This window comes from Papio anubis, chromosome 9 (assembly GCF_008728515.1).
Source record: "Papio anubis isolate 15944 chromosome 9, Panubis1.0, whole genome shotgun sequence".
NCBI lineage: Eukaryota > Metazoa > Chordata > Mammalia > Primates > Cercopithecidae > Papio > Papio anubis.
In genome coordinates, this window is record NC_044984.1 from 11,965,703 (window position 1) to 11,987,197 (window position 21,495).

A 21,495-nucleotide genomic window follows, 5' to 3' on the forward strand; every position below is an offset into this window, starting at 1 on the left:
TAATCCCAGCACTTTGGGAGGCTGAGACGGGCGGATCACGAGGTCAGGAGATCCAGACCATCCTGGCTAACACGGTGAAACCCCATCTCTACTAAAAAATACAAAAAAAGTTAGCCGGGCGAGGTGGCGGGCGCCTGTAGTCCCAGTTACTCGGGAGGCTAAGGCAGGAGAATGGCATAAACCCGGGAGGCGGAGCTTGCAGTGAGCTGAGATCCGGCCACTGCACTCCAGCCTGGGCGACAGAGCGAGACTCCGTCTCAAAAAAAAAAAATAAATAAATAAATAAATAAAAAAAGAAATGAATGAAGACCAAGGACAGGACAGAAATATCTGGGGTGCACTCACTAGGCGTGTCCAGACATTGAAAGAGGATGAGCAGAGGAAGAGAACAGGAGAGGTAAGAACTAAAAAGGTGGTATTAGGTCCTAGAGGGGTCTTAAATATCAAGCTAAAGAGTTTTACCGCCAAGCTACAGAACTTTATCAAATGCCATACTGAGAAGACTGATCGATTTACTAAAGCAAACTCCTAAAGGATCTCTTCTTATAAACAATTCATTAGTGGTTAGTGTGGAATCTCAGTGTGGCAGGGAATAAAGTAAAGTACATGGGTAGTGGCCCCAGAAAAACCAGAGCACAGCCCAGCGCATTACCACTCATCGCCTGGGGTGATCTTGGGAAGGTTACCTAACCTCCGGTAGCTTTAATTTCCTCACCTGTAAAATAGGGCTAATGATGTGTATTTTGTAAAGCCAGTATGAGGACACATAATATAGAGTCTCCTAAAATGTTAGCTCTCTTATTTTACCTTAAAAATTGCTTGTAAATTGTATGGTATGTGAATTATATCTCAATAAAGCCATTACAAAAAAAAAGAAAAAAGCCCATGATGTGTATTTTTCACTAATCCAAACTATCCTTTCTCCTAATCGGTGTTAAGTAGGGAAATTACACTGAATACAGCAGGTGAGGTTCATCTACAAAGTGGAAGACATAACCCCCCGACGAATTTAAAAAAATGATTCTACTTTCAACACACAGTTGAGTAAACTTTCAAAAATGATTATCTGTGAATCAAGAAAAACTTAATTTTATCACTATGATTTCCATTCACAACTTTTCTCCCTTTAAAACTTTCTCTCTCCTAACCCTGAAATAAACTTTCTCCTGTAGTCGGAATAATTTCTAAATATGAGTTCTATGATCTGTTGATGCAGACTGTGAAGTAATATAGAGAGAACAGATTAATATATGTCCTTAATGAAACTGCTCTGTTTGGTCAAATTCTCTATGTTCAGTGAGGCTGAGGACAGAGATCTCATTAAATAACCACAGGCACTGCAATTCTAGATAAAAGAATTGTAATTTTTCTTTCCGAAGTCAATTCCATGACTAATTTTGCATGTGCCCACCCATTTGACTTCAAAACTGGCCTCAAGTCCTATTAACTCCATCAAGCCTTCTTCAAACAACAAAACGCACTGTATCCACTACTCACTCTGGTATGCTACATAGTCTACCCTAAGATGACAGTGACAAGTGTCCCTATAAACCAGAAACTGTGCTTGGCATATGCCATTTCATTTGAATGTTACATGAACACCAGGAGGCCAGAGTTATAATGGCATGTAGGTAAAGAGACTGAGATGCAGTAACAGCTAAAGTGATACAGCTGGTAAGGTGGAGAACTGGGATGCCAAACTGTCCACCCCCAAAGTTGGCTCTCAACCATCATGCCGTGCTGCCTCTGTGTTGGGAGGGACACTGTAGTCACCTTGTCATGTGGATTGTTGTTTAATGAATAGGTCTTGCCTAACCAACCCACTTGAACACTGTATGGTGTTCTACACACAGTGACATAATAGACATTGAAGAAATATTTTACTGATTATTTTGACAGCCTTTTGTGTTCCTAGATCATATATTTCCACTGGAAACCCTGAAAGCATTCTTAGCCTATATTGTGTTTAGGCTATTTGTTGCCTAACTCTTCTAAGAAAACAACAGAGAAAGGAGCAGTCTTCCTACTGCACACCAAGGAGAATAAGAAAGCCTAGGAAAACCAATTTTGCATGTTAAGAGGCTGAAATAAGAAGCTACACAAAGAATGTTGACAGCAGATTATTGAAATGGGGAAGGAACGGGCAACAGAGCTCCTTTAGAAAAGAAGCTGCAAGGCCAGGCGCGGTGGCTCACGCTTGTAATCCCAGCACTTTGGGAGGCCGAGGCAGGTGGATCACCTGAGGTCGGGAGTTCAAGACCAGCCTGACCAACATGGAGAAACCCCGTCTCTACTAAAAATACAAAATTAGCCGGGGTGGTGGCACATGCCTGTAATCCCAGCTACTCGGGAGGCTGAGGCAGGAGAATCTCTTGAACCCGGGAGGCGGAAGTTGTGGTGAGCCGAGATCGCGCCATTGCACTCCAGCCTGGGCAAAAAGAGCAAAACTCTGTCTCAAAAAAAAAAAAAAAAGAAGCTGCAGTGGTTCACCTCAGATACAGTTCTGCTTAGTAACTACTCCCGACAGGTAATTCTGTCATACACTGCATATATTTAAATAGGAACAGAAGTCTGCATTTGAAATTGTAACTCATATGAGAGAAAAGCAATCAAGAACTTTTGTCTTTCACAGAATAACCAGAGATTCTTTCTCAAATCCCACTCATTTCAAATATGAACTGGGCATCAGCAGATGACTTTCATTTAGTACAATAAGCTGCTCCCATTTCAGCGCTAGTATAAAGACTAGAGGATGAAAGAACACACTCCGAGAAACAAAAGTACAGTGTGAGGGAAAAGGAAAATAAAAGTATGTTTTTGGTACCAATGACTTCTTATGGTCTTCTACAAAAGAACCATGTCTTTAAAACATCAGTAAAAATTAATACATGCTGAGACCTAATACTGTCCAATAAGGTAGCCACAAGCCTGGCCACTGAGCACCTAAAATGTGACTACTCCAAATTGAGATGTGCTGTAAGTATAAAATACACACCAGATTTTAAAGACTCAGTACAAAAAGAGAACGCAAAATATCTCAATAATTTTGTATACTGATTGCATGCTGAAATATTATTTGAGATATACTAGGTTAAATATGTTATTATTAAACATTAAAATTAATTTTGCCTGTTTCTTTTAAAGGACACTGGAAAAATTTAAATTATGTATGTGACTTGCATTATATTTCTGTTGGATGGTACTGGTATAGACGATGTTGCAGAAAAAGCAGGGAAAGAAATTCTCAATTGTGACTCAATAGACTTAAGATTTGTCAGCCCTTCATAACAGCCTGCTATAGAGAATTCCTTTTTCCAGAAGATGGGCATGTTTGGCGTAACATAAGCATGGGACTGAAAATTACAGCAGCCTGGGTTTACATTTGATCTGTGCCACTGACCAGCTCTGAAGTCAATGACATAATCTCAGGTAAGTGACTTAGCTCAGAGCAAAACGTATCTCCTAATCCTATTATGAGGGTTAACTGCAATAATATAAAAAGCCCAGCATTTTAAATGGGAAACATGATCCTCCCAAGAAAATTTCTGTGACATGCTTTCAACATATTTTGGTGGCACTTCATTAAAAAAAAAAAAAAAAGACTAATAGGCCGGGCACGGTGGCTCACACCTGTAATCCCAGCACTTTGGGAGGCTGAGGCGGGTGGATCACGACGTCAGAAGATCAAGACCATCCTGGCCAACATGGTGAAACCCCATCTCTATTAAAAATACAAAAATTAGCTGAGCATGGTGGCGGGTGCCTGTAGTCTCAGCTGCTGGGGAGGCTGAGGCAGGAGAATCACTTGAACACGGGAGGGGGAGCTTGCAGTGAGCCAAGATCACTGCACTCCAGCCTGGGCAACAGTGCGAAGCACCGTCTCAAAGAAACAAAACAAAACACGACTAATAACATTAGTGGTCTCGTGGTTACTGTTTGTAAAGACTTTAACTTCAGAATTTTCATAAAAAGAACTGTACTGTTAGGGCAGATTATAAAATGTTCATCTTTGGAGATTTTTTTTTGGAGGCCAGGTCTCGCTCATTACCCAGGCTGGAGTGCAGTGGCCAGATCTCGGCTCACTGCAAGCTCCGCCTCCCGGGTTTATGCCATTCTCCTGCCTCAGCCTCCCAAGTAGCTGGGACGACAGGCGCCCGTCACCTCGCCCGGCTAATTTTTTTTTTTTTTGTATTTTTTAGTAGAGACGGGGTTGCACCGTGTTAGCCAGGATGGTCTGGATCTCCTGACCTCGTGATCCACCCGTCTCGGCCTCCCAAAGTGCTGGGATTACAGGCTGGAGCCACCGCGCCCGGCTGGAGATCTTTAGGAAGAAAAGAATCGTATTATTTCTCTTGGAAAGTATAAATCAGGAAGCTCAGCAGGATGATAGGTTAGTTTATACTACTTGTAAAAAAGCGGCAAATCTAGTTCTAAAACTCAACTGGATGATGTTGGGGAATTCATGTAACATTTCTGGAATACTGATTTCCTCATGTATCAAACGCTGGTGGCTGACTAAATGATCTCTGAAATCCCCTTCAGCCCTAAGGCTCTTGTCGGCAACACACCTAGAGGTCAAACATACATTTCTTTCTTTATTTATTATTATTTATGTATTTATTTATTTAGAGACAGGGCTTTCCTCTGTCGCCCAGGCTGGAGTACAGTGGCACAGTCTCAGCTCACTGCAGCCTCCGCCTCCCAAGCTCAAGCAATCCCCCCACCTCAGTCTCCCAAGTAGCTGGAACCACAGGCTAGGGCCACAAAGCCTGGCTAATTTTTGTAATTTCTGTCGAGACGGGGTTTTGCCACGTTGCCCAGGCTGTTCTCAAACTCCTGAGCTCAAGTGATCTGCCCACCTGACCCGTCCAAGGTGCTGGGATTCCAAAGTGTGTGAGCCACAAATATAAATTTATAGTCACTGCTTTCAAAGTTATCCAGCCTAACAGTTTATTCTTATTTCTCACCATCCTTGCAGAATAAAAATAAAAGTCTATACATCTATTTTAAGGGTGCTTCCTGACAAGCCTTCTATAATAACTCCTTGCCCGAGGTATTGTCCTATAAACTTCCACAAACCCATTCTCCCTGCTGCAAATATTTCCTCTCAATACATCTACTATGTATCCTGCTTAGTGCTGTATATGTTTAGAAGCCAGAGTTAAAAAGAGAAAACTACTACTTTTCCCATTCTCAACTCCAAATTCTGGTTTAACGGCTCTCACTTTTTTTTAACCAACATATTTGTTAAATCTGAAAAAGGTATAGAGCAAAATGAATGTGTCATTTAACTGAGTGTCGAAAGTAACAAAAATGATCTGTAACACAATTACTTGTGGAATGACCTGCTGATGGCTGGTTAAGGTTTACCAGGATTAAACAGAACTCTTAACTAGGAATTTTATTTTATTTTCTGATCTGAGGATTAAATAAACCATCTCCAGCTTTGCCCTAGGAAGGCATGGGACTTTAAGAAATTAATTTTGCTTTCTGTAACATAGCCTGCTTATCTCTAAAAAGAATTAATAATAACTACATGCTCAAAGTCATTGTGACCCCACCAGAAAGGCTGGGTACAATCCTGAGCTATTAAATCTCATGTCGGCAGATCTCACAGTAAAAGCAGACATATTAACAACACAGTGTTGAGGCAAAATTTTGAAGAGGCAGGAGTTTTAAACATACACACACACACACACACACACGAATGCCTTATTGCTACCCAATGACCTGATGATAGGGTATTTTTCTTCCTCCTAGGAAGCCTTGCCTTCCAGATGCTAAAGAAAGGCAGTCTGGAGGCTTATTTTACAACCAGCCCAATTCTTCTAGTTACTCAAGGAGAAAGTGTTAAGGGGTACTTCCTTTGTAGAGGAAAGTGGCACTTGTAAATCACCAAGAGTTGAATTAAGATCTCTGACGGCTTTTTCAATTTATGGTGACGTAAGTTAAGAGATTTTAGAGAAAAATCACTTTTCCACGCAGTAAGAGCACTGTTTTGTAGCATTACTAATTAAGAGCATACAAGCTGTGGAGTCAGATTATAGTTCTATTGCTGTTCTGCTTGTACTACTATATACAAAGGCCTCACTCAATCCAATGTGTTTCTCCATTAGGGCATGCTTTGTCCAGTAGGGCCGGTGTCTTTTTCATCAAGAATCCATGCTCTTCCCTCTTCTTTCTCAACCAAACTCCTCCAAAGAGCTTTAGCTCAGGGAGGCCGGCAGTGCATAGTTTCAGCCTTTGTCCTCACCATCTTTTTAACACCTTTCGCTAACCCCCAGCCAGCAGTCATCATGAGGACCTTCCTCAATGCAAGTCCAACCTGCATCCCTTTCTAGTGTGTTGTAATAAATAAATACATTTCTAAATGTGTGATAATCCAGGAAGTATTAGCCTTTCTGAGTGTGCCCAATTATTATAATAGATCAATTAATACCCTAATAATATAAGGCTAACCTTCTGAAAAATCCTGTCCTACTTCAGGTCTCTTGGACCTATGAAAAACAAGAAAACATGACAACAGTTTAGGTTTCCTGTGGCAAAAAGTAACATCAAACAAATTAACACTCCAAGAGATGATGCAACTGTTACCTGGGAAGCACATTCAGAATGGCATAGCAGCTCCTTTCTGAGACGGAGTGTGTTTCAAATGACATAATGGGTAACTGCTGTTTCTCCAGCTAACAATATAAACCCGGCAATGAAGGATATTTTCAAAGCACCCACCTTGTTGAGGACATCTCGCTGGCAGCCAAGATAAAGATTGGGAAGAATTCGGGTTGGCCCAGTGTTGGCAACAGGTAAGCAAGGCTGAGAAATGCAGGTAGGGACTAGAGTGGATTTTCCTTCACAGAGGCCAGGGAAACAACGAGAGAACTCAGCAAACCCACCTAAGAATAAACATTATAAAATTATAAAAAAATTATGCCACGTACAAAATAAAAACCAGCCTTCTGTGAACTGCTCAGCTTCAACAGTTTAAAACATAAAAACTGAACCCATGGATCCAAGTGGGTATCACTGCACACCTATTCCTGGCTACAGCTGCTGATGCTAAGACTGAAGCATAATCCAGCACTAGGCTTGGCCTGTATCGCTACCATGTGGATAGGCCAGTCCTGAAGGCACTTAAAATGACTCCTTTCTCTCAGACATTCTCTTCATCTTCACATACCCTACAACATTTGCTCCCCACTCCCCATGCAAATGTTTCTTTTTGTGGAACATAAAGAGGATTTAAAGTTAGTAGCGAGTAACCAAGCCAATAATTCACAGAAGCAAAATGGGGATATAAGAAATGAGAACTGAGGCTGAATGCAATTTCTTCAAAATAAAATTGAGTCAAAAATTATTTCTACAATTAACTTTATATCTTCCTACCATACAAATTTTTCATTGCAAAGGTATCACAAACATACTCCCACCAACACACATTCTATCAAGTTCTGGAGATTCCCTGGGCAGTTAGTCAAGGTCTCCGTAATTACCACTGACGTCTGGAGAGCTCCTGTCCATCTCAGCAAGCACTATAAAGAAGTGCTGACAGACTAATTGCTTAGGGTACAGGAAGGCTTTGTGGCAAGATTACTGAACTCAGAATTAGAAGAATTCAGTTTTTTCTAGTCCTGTCCTTATAATGATCTGCTCTATGACCCTCACTAAGCCAGTCTTGCCACCACTCAATGGAGTGAAATCTATGTAGCCAAGGAGGTGCTTTCACTGCCTCTGAGAAAAATAAAAAAAAAAAAGAGTAAGGTTATTTGCTTTCCAATCTAAATATTCCTTGCTAGCCAAACCCAAACACAGGAACCAAACAGATTCTGATAAATTTTCAGATAAAAGCCTTCCTATCCGAACCCTCACTATTCACTAAGTCCGAATCAAGGAGATTTGGATGACAGGGGATCCTCGTATATTTTTAATATTAAATTTAAAAACAAGGCAGGGCTCGGTCGCTCACGTCTGTAATCCCAGCACTTTGGGAGGCCAAGGCAGGCAGATTGCCTGAGGTCAGGGGTTTGAGACCAGCCTGGCTAACATGGTGAAACCCCGTCTCCACTAAAAATACAAAAATTAGCCAGGCATGGTGGTGGATGCCTGTAATCCCAGCTACTCGGGAGGCTGAGGCAGGAAAATCGCTTGAACTCAGAAGGCGGAGGTTGCAGTGAGCTGAGATTGCGCCACTACACTCCAGCCTCAGCAACAGAGCAAGACTCCATCTCAAAGAAACAAAAAAACAAAAAACAACAACAAATAACATGTTAAGTCTTATTAGAAGATAGTACCTTTTTAACTGAGCCTTGAACAAGACCCTGAAATCTCACTAAAGTATTTATCTTCATCTCCCTGAGTTACATTGTATTAGACTTTCTCCCACTTCAAGAAATATACAAAACATGCCCTTGAAAACTGCTAGAAGTGCAGGAAATTGAGAGGGAATCATCTGCCCTGTATTATGTTCAATTCAAGCATAATTCAGCCAGACGCCTGTCTCTACTGTCTAGGCTCAGTGCAGGGTCCTCAATGCAGCAAGTTAGAATGGTAGGCAGTTGACAACTATGCCACCTGCAGAATGTAAAAGAGTGGCCTGGCCTCCAACATCACCAAGTGTCTGTCTCTATATTTTTTAACACAGAAGCAGTTAAAGGTCTTCCACTTACTGAAGTTCTTAAGGTAACCTGATAGGCAGAATACGTGGATCCATTATAGAAATCACAAATTCCTTTGTGTCACAGGCCCTCAGGATCTGCACCTTACTGTTTCGTGGTTTCAATTCTTATTTATTTATTTATTTATTTATTTATTTTGAGACGAAATTTCGCTCTTGTTGCCCAGGCTGGAGTGCAATGGCGTGATCTCAGCTCACGGCATCTCTGCCTCCCAAATTCAAGCAATTCTCCTGCCTCAGCTTCCGGAGTAGCTGGGATTACCGGCATGTGCCACCACGCTCAGCTAATTTTGTATTTTTAGTAGAGATGGGGCTTCTCCATGTTGCTCAGGCTGGTCTCGAACTCCCGACCTCAGGTGATCCACCTGCCTTGGCCTCTGGTTTCATTTCTTACCATTTCCAATTATGACTTCTAGCCACACAAAACTCACTATTATTTCACATTTCCATGCTGTTCTCTTGTCCAAGAATACTACCCTCACACCGCCCCATGCATGCACACATAGAAGCCACAGTACATACAGCATACACATGTGGGCAAGCCCCCTGATCATACAGCAGAGGAAGTACGAGCACAAGCCCTTGTACCTGAGTTCCTGTCCCGGCTTTACCACTTTCTAGTTGTCTGATTTGTCAAGTTACTTAAGCTCTCTGACTCTTAGTTTCCTCATCTATAAAATGAGGATAACGATCACACGTATCTCACAGAGTTGTTGAGGAATTAGTTACTGTATCAAAAGTATTTTGTGCCTGGCATATAGTAAAGCACTCAGGAGGTATCAGTGTTTTTTTTGTTTTTTTTTTTTGAGAGTCTCACTTTGTCGCCCAGGCTAGAGTGCAGTGGCGTGATCTCGGATCACTGCAACCTCCGCTTCCCAGGTTCAAGCGATTCTCCTGCCTCAGCCTCCCGAGTAGCTGGGACTACAGGCGCATGCCACCACGCCCGGCCAATTTTTTATTTTTAGTAGAGACAGGGTTTCACCAAGTTGGCCAGGCTGGTCACAAACTCCTGACCTCAGGTGATCTGCCCGCCTCGGTCTCCCTGTTTTTTTGTTATAGTGATCAGACATTCAGTTATCTAGTGCCATCTGTGCGGCCTTCTTCCACCTTTGATCCGCAGTTGTTTAGCTACACCTCCTTAGGATTCATCTGAGACACAAAGTGGAAAAAAGAATGTCTGTAAGGTTAACTTCTCATAGTGTGCCCCAGAGCAATAGCGTCCTGAAAGAAGCTGACAGATAGGATAGCGGTCCAAAATGTGAGAAAAATATTGTATATCCTAGCGCCCTGGGAGAGTCACGGCACATATTAACTTATTAAAGGTTCTAAGAAGTATCTTCAAAGAAACTGGTTTCATTTATTGAAGTCTAGTAAGTTTCCCCAAACTTATCTGACCATGGAATTCCCCCTAAAATACATTAAGAGCTAGTGGAATTCACACTTACGAAATGCTATGCTAAGGTCAAAGCGACTACTGAAATGGAGTCAATCAGAACTCCTATACCTACAAGTATAACCCACAGACAATCTCAAAAAAAGAGGGTCAGCCAATATAGGTATATGAGTGCCCACCGTTTAGAATTTATGCTTTTGTTTCTATTCGTGTTTTGTTCCTTTTCAGTCTCTGTAATTGAATAATACAGTCATTATTTACGGTGAGTTTTTTCCCCAAGGTAGTTCTTGTAACAATAAATGTTAAAGATTCTCATCATTCTTTGCTTTTCTTACACCTACCCAACCTAACAACTGACAGGCACTATTTTAATTTAATTGTATGATATTAAATTTTAATGTCATGTCTATTAACATGCAGTTCTGGTGTTTCTCTTTTTTTTTTTTTTTTGAGATAGGGTCTCACTCTATGGCCTAGGCTGGAGTGGCATGGCATGATCTCGGCTCACTGCAACCTCTGCCTCCCAAGCTAAGTACATATAAAGAACTTAACACTGTCCAGTCCATAGTGAGTGATCCTCCCACCTCAGCCTCCTGAGTAGCCAGGGATACAGGCGAGCGCCACCACGCTCAGCTAATATTTGTATTTTTTGTAGAGACAGGGTCCTTCCTATGTTGCCCAGGCTGGTCTCAAACTCCTAGGCTCAGGTGATCCCCCCACCTCAGCCTCCCACAGTGCTGGGTTTACAGGCATGAGCCACTGCACCCTACCAGTTCTAGTGTTTCTCTAAAGAACTGCCTTCATATATTTTTCCATTCTGGCTCTAAAATAGTTCATGGAATGGTTGTCATTTAAATCCAACAAAACGGCTTGGGCAACATGGAGAAACTCCATCTCTATTTAAAAAAAAAAAAAAAAATGCAAAAATTAGCCAGGCATGCTGGTGTGTTCCTGCAGTTCCAGCTACTTGGGAGGCTGAGGTGGGAGGATTGTTTGAGCCCAGGAGGTTGATGATGCAGTGAGCTGTGATCGCACCACTGCACTCCAGCCTGGGTGACAAAGTGAGACTCTGTCTCAAAAAAATACATACATACATCCAACAAAACAATATTCCAGTAAATGTTCTCAAAGAGAAACCACAGAATCCAAGGAAATGCCACTTGAATTTCATTTTAACCTTATAAATGATTATTTTTATAGTGTATGTAATCCTAGAACGTACTGAACGCTTACTGTGTGACAAACGCTGCTCTAAGCACTCTATAGGTATTTTACACACTCTTATAACTGCCCTATGAGGTAGGTATTACTACTAATCCCATTCATAGATAAGGCTCAGAATCACATAATATAGGCTCAGAATCACGTAATATAATAACTGGAAGAGCCAGGTTATAAGTCTACTTTTCTAAATCCTATGGAATTACCTTCAACTCTCCCTTGGATGCAGGGACAGCCTTGCTGATGATATTCACGGAGTCCTGGCCTCCCAGCTGTGACCAGGCTAAAACGGCCATGGTCCTCTCCCAAACTGATGGAAGAGCCTTGTTTCCCCAAAGCTATATTGCTCAAAGGCTTCAATGAGGGAGAAGAAAGAAGATCTGACAAGACCAGAGAAAGGAGAATCTCTTTAAAAGCAATTTCACATGACACCAATAACAAAGTTTACAGATGAACTAGTTGAAATGTAAATATGGTCACTGGTTTGTTCATGACCATTTACAAGTTGGTAGTAAAGCTGAGGCCATGTCTTGGCTTTCAGGTCACCCCCTACAGAACAACTTTCAGAGGAGACGCAATTCTGCAATAATCATAAACTGAGCCATCAGCCAGGCTGTCTGAGGTCCAGCTCTAGCGTTAATTAGTACAGTGATCCTAGGTCACTTTGACTTCAGTGGACCTCAAAAGTAAATGTGGCTCTAGAAAGTTCTGAGACAGGGAACAGAAACAAAGGAGAGAAAGAAACCATCGTTCAGTCTCAAAACAAAAGAGCCAAACATAACAACAACACTACACTGTAAAACACATTATAAAACAAAAAGAAGCTTTTTCAACTGATATCTAGAACAAATTCAAACAAACAAATATTTTAAAATATCTAACAGATTCAGCTGCAATCAGAACATTCATTTAGTGCTCAGTTTGGCTTGAAATGTCCCAAACTGGCTCCCAGTCACTTCCAGAAAACACCACCTCGGCCAGAGTACATTTTCACTGATCTTTATCTATGACAATGTTCCACTCTGCTGACATCCTCCTTCATTGACAGTTTTTTCCATTCACTGACCTTTCATTCACTGCTGCACTCTAGTGACTCCAGTTTCGTTTCATTAATTAACAACAGATGAGACACTGCCTGATTCCCTTGAACCTCTGAAAACTATCTGTGGCCTCACCAGCAACTCAGTTTTGAAACATGTTTAATATGTCCCTCTTCCTTTCATAAGTTCTCTTACAAACAAGATCTACTTCAGAAGGAAAGTTCAATCATGCAAACTTTCTGCTCCAAATGGCTGACGGAGACAGAGAATGAAGCGTCCTCTTATCTGCCCTCGTCATAACTTTGTTGCCCCAGGGACTCCAAGCTAGATTCCATTACAAGACATAACATCGTCCATTATCCGCTATTTACTGTGAAAAGCAGTACCGAAAAACTGATAAGCTTCTTGAAAAAATTTGCGCATATTTTTTAAAGTTGTCTGAAGACTTGACTCACTGTCCAATCTTGCCAAGTTTCTCCTGTTCCTAATTTTGTGCTGTTTATCATCTGGGAATGCAGAAAACGGAGTCATAGTAACCTATATGTGTTTCCCTAACATGGACCTGAACCTAAGAATGACTGTGCCCCCTACTCTGGAAGTATCTGTGCTAAGAGGAAGGCAGACAAATACGCAGACACTTCCAGCCTGCTGAGAAACAGGGATGGGCAGTCTCTGCAGGCAGAGAAGCGTCTTGGCCTCCACAGCTGTGGGTGCACAGGCAGCCAGACCGCAATGCTAAAAACCCATGTTTCTGTTTGTTAGTCTTCCATAAATCCAACCAAAAGAATGCATGTTTACAAATAAAAACATAGATACTACTTCCGACACAGAAAACATGTGGTACATACAGCTTCTAAGGCATTCCTGATTTAGATAACACCTTATCCTAATTCAGCCATGAAAACACTTTCCCTTAGGAGCACCTCCTTCACAATTCCAATCATAAATACGATTTTCTGTAAAAGCAAACGTGAACCACCATTCCATTTTGGGAGGGAAAAATCTGCCAAGCAACATAAAATACATATAACAACTCTACTAAACAATTCTAATTAGTCACTCTTTTTTCTTCCCTCTCACCCATGCAATCAGTTATAAATCACAGTATTTTCTTAAAATGGAAGTATATTTACATAATAAAAGTAGCACTCTACCGTGGCTTAGTGATATTCTTAAAATGTTTTTAAGGCCAAAGTTCTAAAAATAGATCCCTATCCTTTTAGCAATTCCATGACTTTAAAGATGGTTTCCTGCAGTGAGAGACAGAGGACCTTTCCACTCATGCCTTCATTTAAATAGGGAGCAAGTCACTAGAGATTTATCAATTGACAGAGCTGCCTTCAAGGAAGGCAGAATCAAAGAGAACTGCCCTCCCACCATATATTGTGAATGGATTCCATGGTTATACAAGAAATAATATTGATACAAAGCTCTACTTTATGGAAGACATTTTTCTAAAAAGTCATATGCAAATTTAACTTTTGTATTTTAAATCATCTGCATATAGTTCATATGGTTGCACAGTTTTGAACTATGCAGTTAAATTCTTGTTTTTTGTTTGTTTTTGGAGACGGAGTTTTGCTCTTGTTGCACAGGCTGGAGTGCAATGGCACAATCTCCGCTCACCCACAACCTCCAACTCCCAGGTTCAAGCAATTCTCCTGCCTCAGCCTCCCAAATAGGTGGGATCACAGGCATGCGCCATCACGCCCGGCTAATTTGTCCGGCTAATTTTGTATTTTTAGTAGACACAGGGTTTCTCCATGTTGGTCAGGCTGGTCTCCAACTCTCAACCTGAGGTGATCTGCCCGCCTTGGCCTCCCAAAGTGCTCGGATTACAGGCATGAGCCACCATGCCTGGCCATTACATTCTTTTGTAGTTCTCACATAGTTTAATTGTTTTATAAAACAAAACTCCCTTTTTGTAACATAAACACAATCCTTTCAGTTGCTTATTTTAGAATATATATGAAAAACTAGAGTACACCTTCACCTGTAGAGGACAGTTCTCTCTTCTCTCCATACTGGAAAGAAAATCTGTTGCTTTATGATCACACAAAGGAGACAACTCTAACATTAAAAATGGAAAATAATGAAAATGTTTATTTTGCATTAAAGTACTTTAATTGCTCTTAAGAGTAATTCTGTTATGCCTCAGTCTGACATGTCTGATTTAGGCAACTTTGTTCTCTAGACACTCACAGACTAAAGTATGGTCACAATTCTTTCAGGATCAGCAGACAGTAAACATGGAGAGTTGAAACTAGTTGGAGAAAAGAAAAAAAAGCAACATAATTTCATACCCCTAAAGAAAACAAACAAAATGTGTAACTAATATTTCAATGTAGACACTTTGGTCTGGCTAAGCCAAGCCACACAGGTTTGGTAAATTACTCCTAGGAAGGTAGAGAGCGGTGACATGTTTTCCACAACATTAGCAGCATTTCATCTATTTCCCATATAGCCAACTCTCCAACTAGCCGTACTAAAAAGAAAAACCCCAAATGATCTAAAGCATTAATTTAAAGCTCTCATTCCATCCACCCCTATCCCACCATCTACTGGAGCACAGACCAAGAGAAGAGTGGAGGGATACGCATTTCTCTTTCAGGAAGGCTGACAAGTAGCCTACATCTCACAAAACTTATCCTATAAATGACATCTCCAAAAAAGCTCACCCTGTATTAAACAACTCTATCACCTGACATACTTGGGAAATGGGAAATTCTATCTAATTTTGGTAGTTAAAACATATACAACAGTTACCACATATACAACAAATGAATGAAAAATTTTCAAAGCACCAGCAGACAAATCACTAAACACTAAAATTATGCAACTTGTAATTTCTTATGACTCAGAATGTCCAGATCTTATAACTAAGGATAATATTTATTTATTTATTTTTTAAATTTTATTTATTTATTTATTTATTTATTTTGAGCCATTCTCCTGCCTCAGCCTCCCGAGTAGCTGGGACTACAGGCGCCCGCCACCTCGCCCGGCTACTTTTTTTGTATTTTTAGTAGAGACGGGGTTTCACCGTGTTAGCCAGGATGGTCTCCAGCTCCTGACCTCGTGATCCGCCCGTCTCGGCCTCCCAAAGTGCTGGGATTACAGGCTTGAGCCACTGCGCCCGGCCAACTAAGGATAATAGTTAAATCAATTCAATCGGCAACATTCAGATGTGTTATTCAAGGACTAGTTCTCAGAAGATGTAGAGTGATACTATTCTGCTGATCTTTTAAATTGGCAATACATAACTATGCCCAGAAAAACTCCTCTTAAACGCCCTGAAACAAAGATTGTTCTAAAGACTTGTGCAACCAGAATAACCAATCAAAAGGAATACAGCCAGAATCTACCACGTGGCTGAATAGAATTAACAAGCTCTGTAAGTAGGAGAGCCAGAGTCACAGACTCTCCCTACTGTTTTCCTAACACATCTGTGCTTTCCCGCCTTGAGGCTTTTGAAAATTCAACCTTTCCAATCCATTTTGTATTTCCTTCTAAACTACAGGCAAGCACAAGTTGCACCTCTTCTATAGCAGTACGTTCCCCAAATTTTTTAGCATGATCAACAAAATACATTTTCCACCCTACACATACTTACCACTAAGACAAAAGTTTCATGATACTATCTTCCCTAATTCTGTTTAAAAACAAACAACTTCCTTGACCAGCATATCCAGACACGGTCTTGCCGGCTTAGAGGCTCTATAAAATTTATACCAATCATTTGACAGTATCTACCACTGACCTAGTAACTGTGAAATAACTGTATGTGTTGTGACCTGTCTTACTTCTCCAGCTATTGTGAGCTGCTGATGGGTAAGAATTATGTCTTATACTCCTTTGTAATCACCTCAGCATTTAGCATAGTGCCTGGCACATAATTAGAATTCAATAAATGTTTATTGAATCCTTCCTTGTTACAATGAATAGCTGTTGATGGACATAAGTCTTGTATATTTTTGGTGTTCCAAAGGATTTCCTGATTCCATTCAAAGCCAAAAGCTAGTTGGTGTGGGTGGGGGCACAAAATCTGCTTCCTATTCCTAGACCACAATGCCCCAGAAGACTCTCAGGGTGAGCGGGGAGGCACAAGGCAAGAAAAAAACATTTTTTCTTCTACTACAGGAAAAAAGATAAAATTGGTGAGTGCCACTTTGGTTATCCAAAAGCAACACTCAATCGTTACTATGATTCCTCCATATCCACAGGACTTTACATGAAAGGGAAAGAAAATTTTTTCTGATGCCCCTAAATGGTGCAGGACTCCGTAACGGTGTGGAGAGTCCCATAATACATCTCCATGGCTCAGGGAATCAGGGCACATCCCATAGGAAACCAATGAGACACCAACTATGATTACACCCCAGATGAGGATGGTGTGGCTGTTGGACATGTCTATAATCATCATCAAAATGGATAATGAAATGAGATTATCAATAGGGGAAACTTGAGTCAAGAGGAAAAAGGAATACAAATCTAGTGTCTGGAGAATGATTCAAGAATAAAATCTGACTAACTTGTAAACTGTCCATGAATCACACTATACAGCTCACTTCTCAGGCTATCCATGTGAAACGCAAAGCTTTCTAAGCCATCTAGCCACTGGCTCTCCCCTAAGACCACTTCTGTATATTCCACTCTGTCTACCGTCCTTCTCTCTGGCCAACTACACATTTTGACAAGAGATCTCACAGAGCAGTGAGGGAGAAAGGGATAACTGCGCTTCACATATAAGTTCAAAAAACATTTAATAGCACCTACTATGAGTCTGACATAGTGCTAGGTAACGGAACAGTGGTGACCAAGACAGAGGGCCTTGTCTGGAGTTGACAGTTTTATGGGATAAACTTTAACCAAATAATTAGATGAATAATTAACTAATTATGGTAGGTGGCCAAAGGCATATAGAAACCAACTTTGCCTGGTAGCTAGGGAAGGCTGGACAACTACATTGAATCTAGCAGGAAACACCTAGGTAAATAGCAGAGAGAAGAGCCCAGGGCAGAGGAGAGAGCCTCTGCGAAGGCCCAGGGCGTATGATATTGTAGGTTTAGAGCAACAGAGAGGAGGCCTAAGGAGCTAAGGCAAAACAACTACTGAAGACTTAAAGTGGCACTGGATGAAGTTAGCAAGGTAGGCAGAAGCCAGCCACTGTGGGGCTTTGTGAATCAGTTAAAATTTTTGTAATTTATCTTAAGAGCACTGCATGTTATTGATGCACATTAAACTGGGAAGTGATATAATCTGAATTAGTTTAAAAATATAAAAGAAAAATGTAACTTTGGCTGCAGTGTGAGCAACGGATTGGAAGGTGGCAAGACAGAGCATGTGAATGGACCAGTTAAGAGGCTCCTGGAGCAATCTGGGGGAGGAATAACGTTCAATTGACTTCATGGTAGCAGGAGACCAGAAAACCAGACAGACCCAAGAGGCTGGAAGAAAGATCTGGTGACTGAAGAGACGACAGGTGTTGCAGCCATATCTCCAATAGCTCACAACACCCATCACCTTAAAGTACAAATTCTTCCTTCTGATTTAAAGAGCTTACATAATTTTATCTCACGTCCTCTCAATTCCCAGTTCTCTCCTTCATAAAAAATCCACTGTGGTCTCCTCTCTGCCCCTCCAAATCTATGTTCATTCCTGACATTTTTAATCATGTTCTCTTTCCGCCTTAGAATTCGAAGAACCCTCCCTACCCAAATCTTACTCATCTTTCAAGGTTTGATTAAAATTCCATTGCCCTAATCAAGTCTTCCCTGACTTCTGCAGACTACACTGAATCATCCCTTATCACTGTATCATACATTTTAGCAAATGATCGTACACTGCTCTTTGTTTCATCCACTTTAGGTGCATTTCCCCAAATTAACCATTAGATTTTCAAGGGCAGGGGCAAGACTTTTGCTTTTCCAATATCCTCACCCCCGAGAGCCCAGTCCAAGGCACAACCGTGGAAGTACCCATCAAACACTGAGAGGCTGAGTGAGTGAAAGGGCTGAAGAATATGCTGGACCTGGTGTTTCTCTAGACCACACAGCTGCCACAACTGGGGCAAGGGAAAACTGATGTCACTGTTGTCATCTGGGGTGCTTCTGTTTGGTTTGTGCACAATATCAGGATGGGGAACCAAGGGACTATCTTTAATCTTTAGTTGGCTCTCTAGTCTGTTTGTTTCAAAAGACAGTCTCAAGCATATGTCTTCGCCACTGGTAGCTGGGAAGAGACATGACTGACTTTCCACACTGGCAGATAGCAATCGGAGAAAAGATGATCCAATTTAGACGAATTCATGCCTACTGAGACTCAGAAACAGAGCCAGAAATACACAGCAGCCAGTGAGCAAACAGCACCTTTTCCCCCAGCTTTACTGAAGTATGATTAACAGACAAACATTTTATCTATTTAAGGTGTACAGCATGATGATGTGATACACATATACACTTGGAATGACTACCTCACATAGCTACGCTCTTTTTGTTGTGGTGAGAACACTTAAGATCTACTCTTTCAGCAAATTTGAAGTATATGATACATTTATTGTTAACTATAGTCACCGTGCTGTACATTAAGTCTCTAGAACTTACTCATCATGTAACTGAAAGTCTGTACTCTTTATGCAGCATCTCCCCATTACCCCCGTCCTCCAGCCCCGGGTAACTACCGTTCTACTGATTTTATGAGTTTGACTCTTTTAGATCCACATGTAAGTGATACCATGCAGTATTTGTCTTTCTGTGTCTGGCTTATTTCAATTAGCGTAATGTCCTCCAGGTTCACCCATACTGTTGCAAAATGGTAGGATTTCCTTCTTTTTTAAGGCTGAATATTCCATTGTGTGTGTATGTGTGCATATCGCATCTATTTTTAGTCTGTTTTCAGTGACTCTCAGTCACTGCAGTTTTTTAGACACAAGAGCGGTCAATTCCTTAATAATTGGTATACTTTGACTGAAATCCACTAACTTCAATCTCATTGACCAAATGCTACAGGATTCGAAATGGAATTACTGACGTTTCCCTTCTCCAGACAAAGAAGAAGAAATACCAAACTAGATAACAGAATTGATTATAAGAGCACAAACAGCAAAATCCGTAACCAGGAAGATCAGGTTCTATTATACTTGCATGAGGAAGGATAGTAATTCCATTAAACCAAAACTATACATTTATTATACAGAACAGTTATCAGAATCTAGGTCCTTATTAAATTGAAAATGTGTAAAGAGTCTAATACATTTTTGTTCACTTGTAGGTCTAGCTACAATAGTAAGTCCAACTCAAAACAAAAATTAGTATTTGGTCTTTAACCATAGCAAACATTAATCGAAGACCTTTGCTGTGTTAATAAATGGTATCCTCTACCCTTATTCACAGCTATACACCAGCATAAAACAGAGTAGACTTTCACTTGATGATCCCTTCTGGCTAACATAGTTTAATGCTTTAAAAAATTTTATATACAGTATATTTTTATAGATTGCTATATTCTATAAAATATGAAGAATATGACGGAAATTCTCAAAAAGACTGAGAAAGAGCTATTACAAAAAGAGCCTTTCAGAATAAGCCTGATCTGAAATGCACACCCTTGATTCCCAATCTAGCCTCCTGACAAAATTCCAGAAGACTCTGGAATTTCTTGTGGATGTGGGCCTTGGGCAGCGAGAGCTTGGGAGAGTCACTCAGCAGCTCTGTTATTTTCCTCATTTGTAAATGAAAGGGCTGAAGTCTGTGGTCCATTTATGGTTTTCTCCCCCCAGTCGCCGTAGGGTTATCCTCTACCACATCACAGGACAGAAAGGAGTGCTGTGGAATTAATAAGCCTGGTGGAGCCCTTTTGCTTTTACTCAGGCTATAACTGGGGAGAGAGAAGGACATAGTAGAACAGCATTTTTCACATGCAGGTTGATCTTTATTTCTACTAAATTAACCCATTTACTCTCTTTACCGTATGTCAGCATAAAATAAAAGCCCAAATTCAATCGTTTTCCTTTTTTTCACATGTATTTACTTCTAATCTGGCGCTCTTAGAAATAGACAAGTAGAATAAACTGATACATAGTGACTAAGTAAAAGCCAAGAAACAAGTTTATTTTTCAGAGAACTAGTTTTCTGCAGGTTGTTGAAAATACCAAAAAAGGTTGCTCAAAAAGTCAATGTTGGTAACTGATTCTTTTGGTTTTCAAACTCATACTGCTAAGTTTCTTATTTTTTTAAAGGATAGTCTTTTAGACTATTGATACAGAAATTTGGCATCTGTTGTCTAACACAATCCTCATAATAAGGCAAGCGTTACTATCTCTTTTTAGGAGATGAAAAAATACAAGATAATTCAGGTTAAATGACTTATCCAAAGTTGCCATAAGGAGCAGAGACACACACACACAGAAAACACAGGCCACAGCTTTGACCCCTAATCCATTGTTCTTTCCAGCTTAAAGGGATTTCCTCAATGCAGATGTTAGATCACCTAGGGAATGGGTGTGGGCATGGCACTGAGTTGACCAGAAGACCCTGAAACCTTCTGCAGATGCAGATATAGATCCTGTGCTCAGGTAACACTTTTACCACTAGGACCTAGTTTTTCTTCCCTCCTGGTCTTTTCTGATCCTTTTTCTTTGGTCGATATCTAAGGTTTAGCAGTGACATGAAAGGTACTACCAACCCTTGAAAATGGTTCCTTTTTTGGATTCTCCAATCCCCATCTTTCCCCTTCCCCTCAATCTTAAATCTTGTATCTGCAGGAGAAAAAACAAAGACAGGCCCAGCACATGGCATAGAGCATGGCTCTCTTTAGCTCTACCTTGTGTAATTTCTTTTTTTTGGAGACAGGGTCTCACTCTGTCAACCAGGCTGGAGTGCAGTGGCGCAATCACAGCTCACTGCCGTCTCAAACTCCTGGGCTCAAGTGAGCTTCCCAAAAGTAGCTGGGACTATAATTATGATACCACCGCACCCGGCTAGTTTTTTAAATTTCTAGTAGAGAAGAGGTCTCTCTCTGTTGGCCAGGCAAGTCTCAAACTCCTGAGCTCAAGTGATCCTCCTGCCTCAGCCTCCTAAAGTGTTGGGATTACAGGCATAAGCCACCATGCCTGACACCTTGCATAATTTCTATACCCAGATTACCTATTGCTCCCATGAAGCTGGTCTTCT

General features: G+C 40.9%; 1 protein-coding gene across 4 annotated transcripts in view; it reads right to left on the reverse strand.

The window, feature by feature from the left end:
• Nucleotides 1-21,495, reverse strand: part of DUSP16 (dual specificity phosphatase 16) — a 92,785-nt gene that overhangs the window by 21,082 nt on the left and 50,208 nt on the right. For all 4 annotated transcript variants that reach the window (XM_031650299.1, XM_003906015.5, XM_009180241.3 and 1 more), the window contains exon 4: nucleotides 6,730-6,893. In XM_031650299.1, the coding sequence (XP_031506159.1) occupies nucleotides 6,730-6,893 (164 nt within the window). The remainder of the gene's footprint in view (nucleotides 1-6,729; nucleotides 6,894-21,495) is intronic.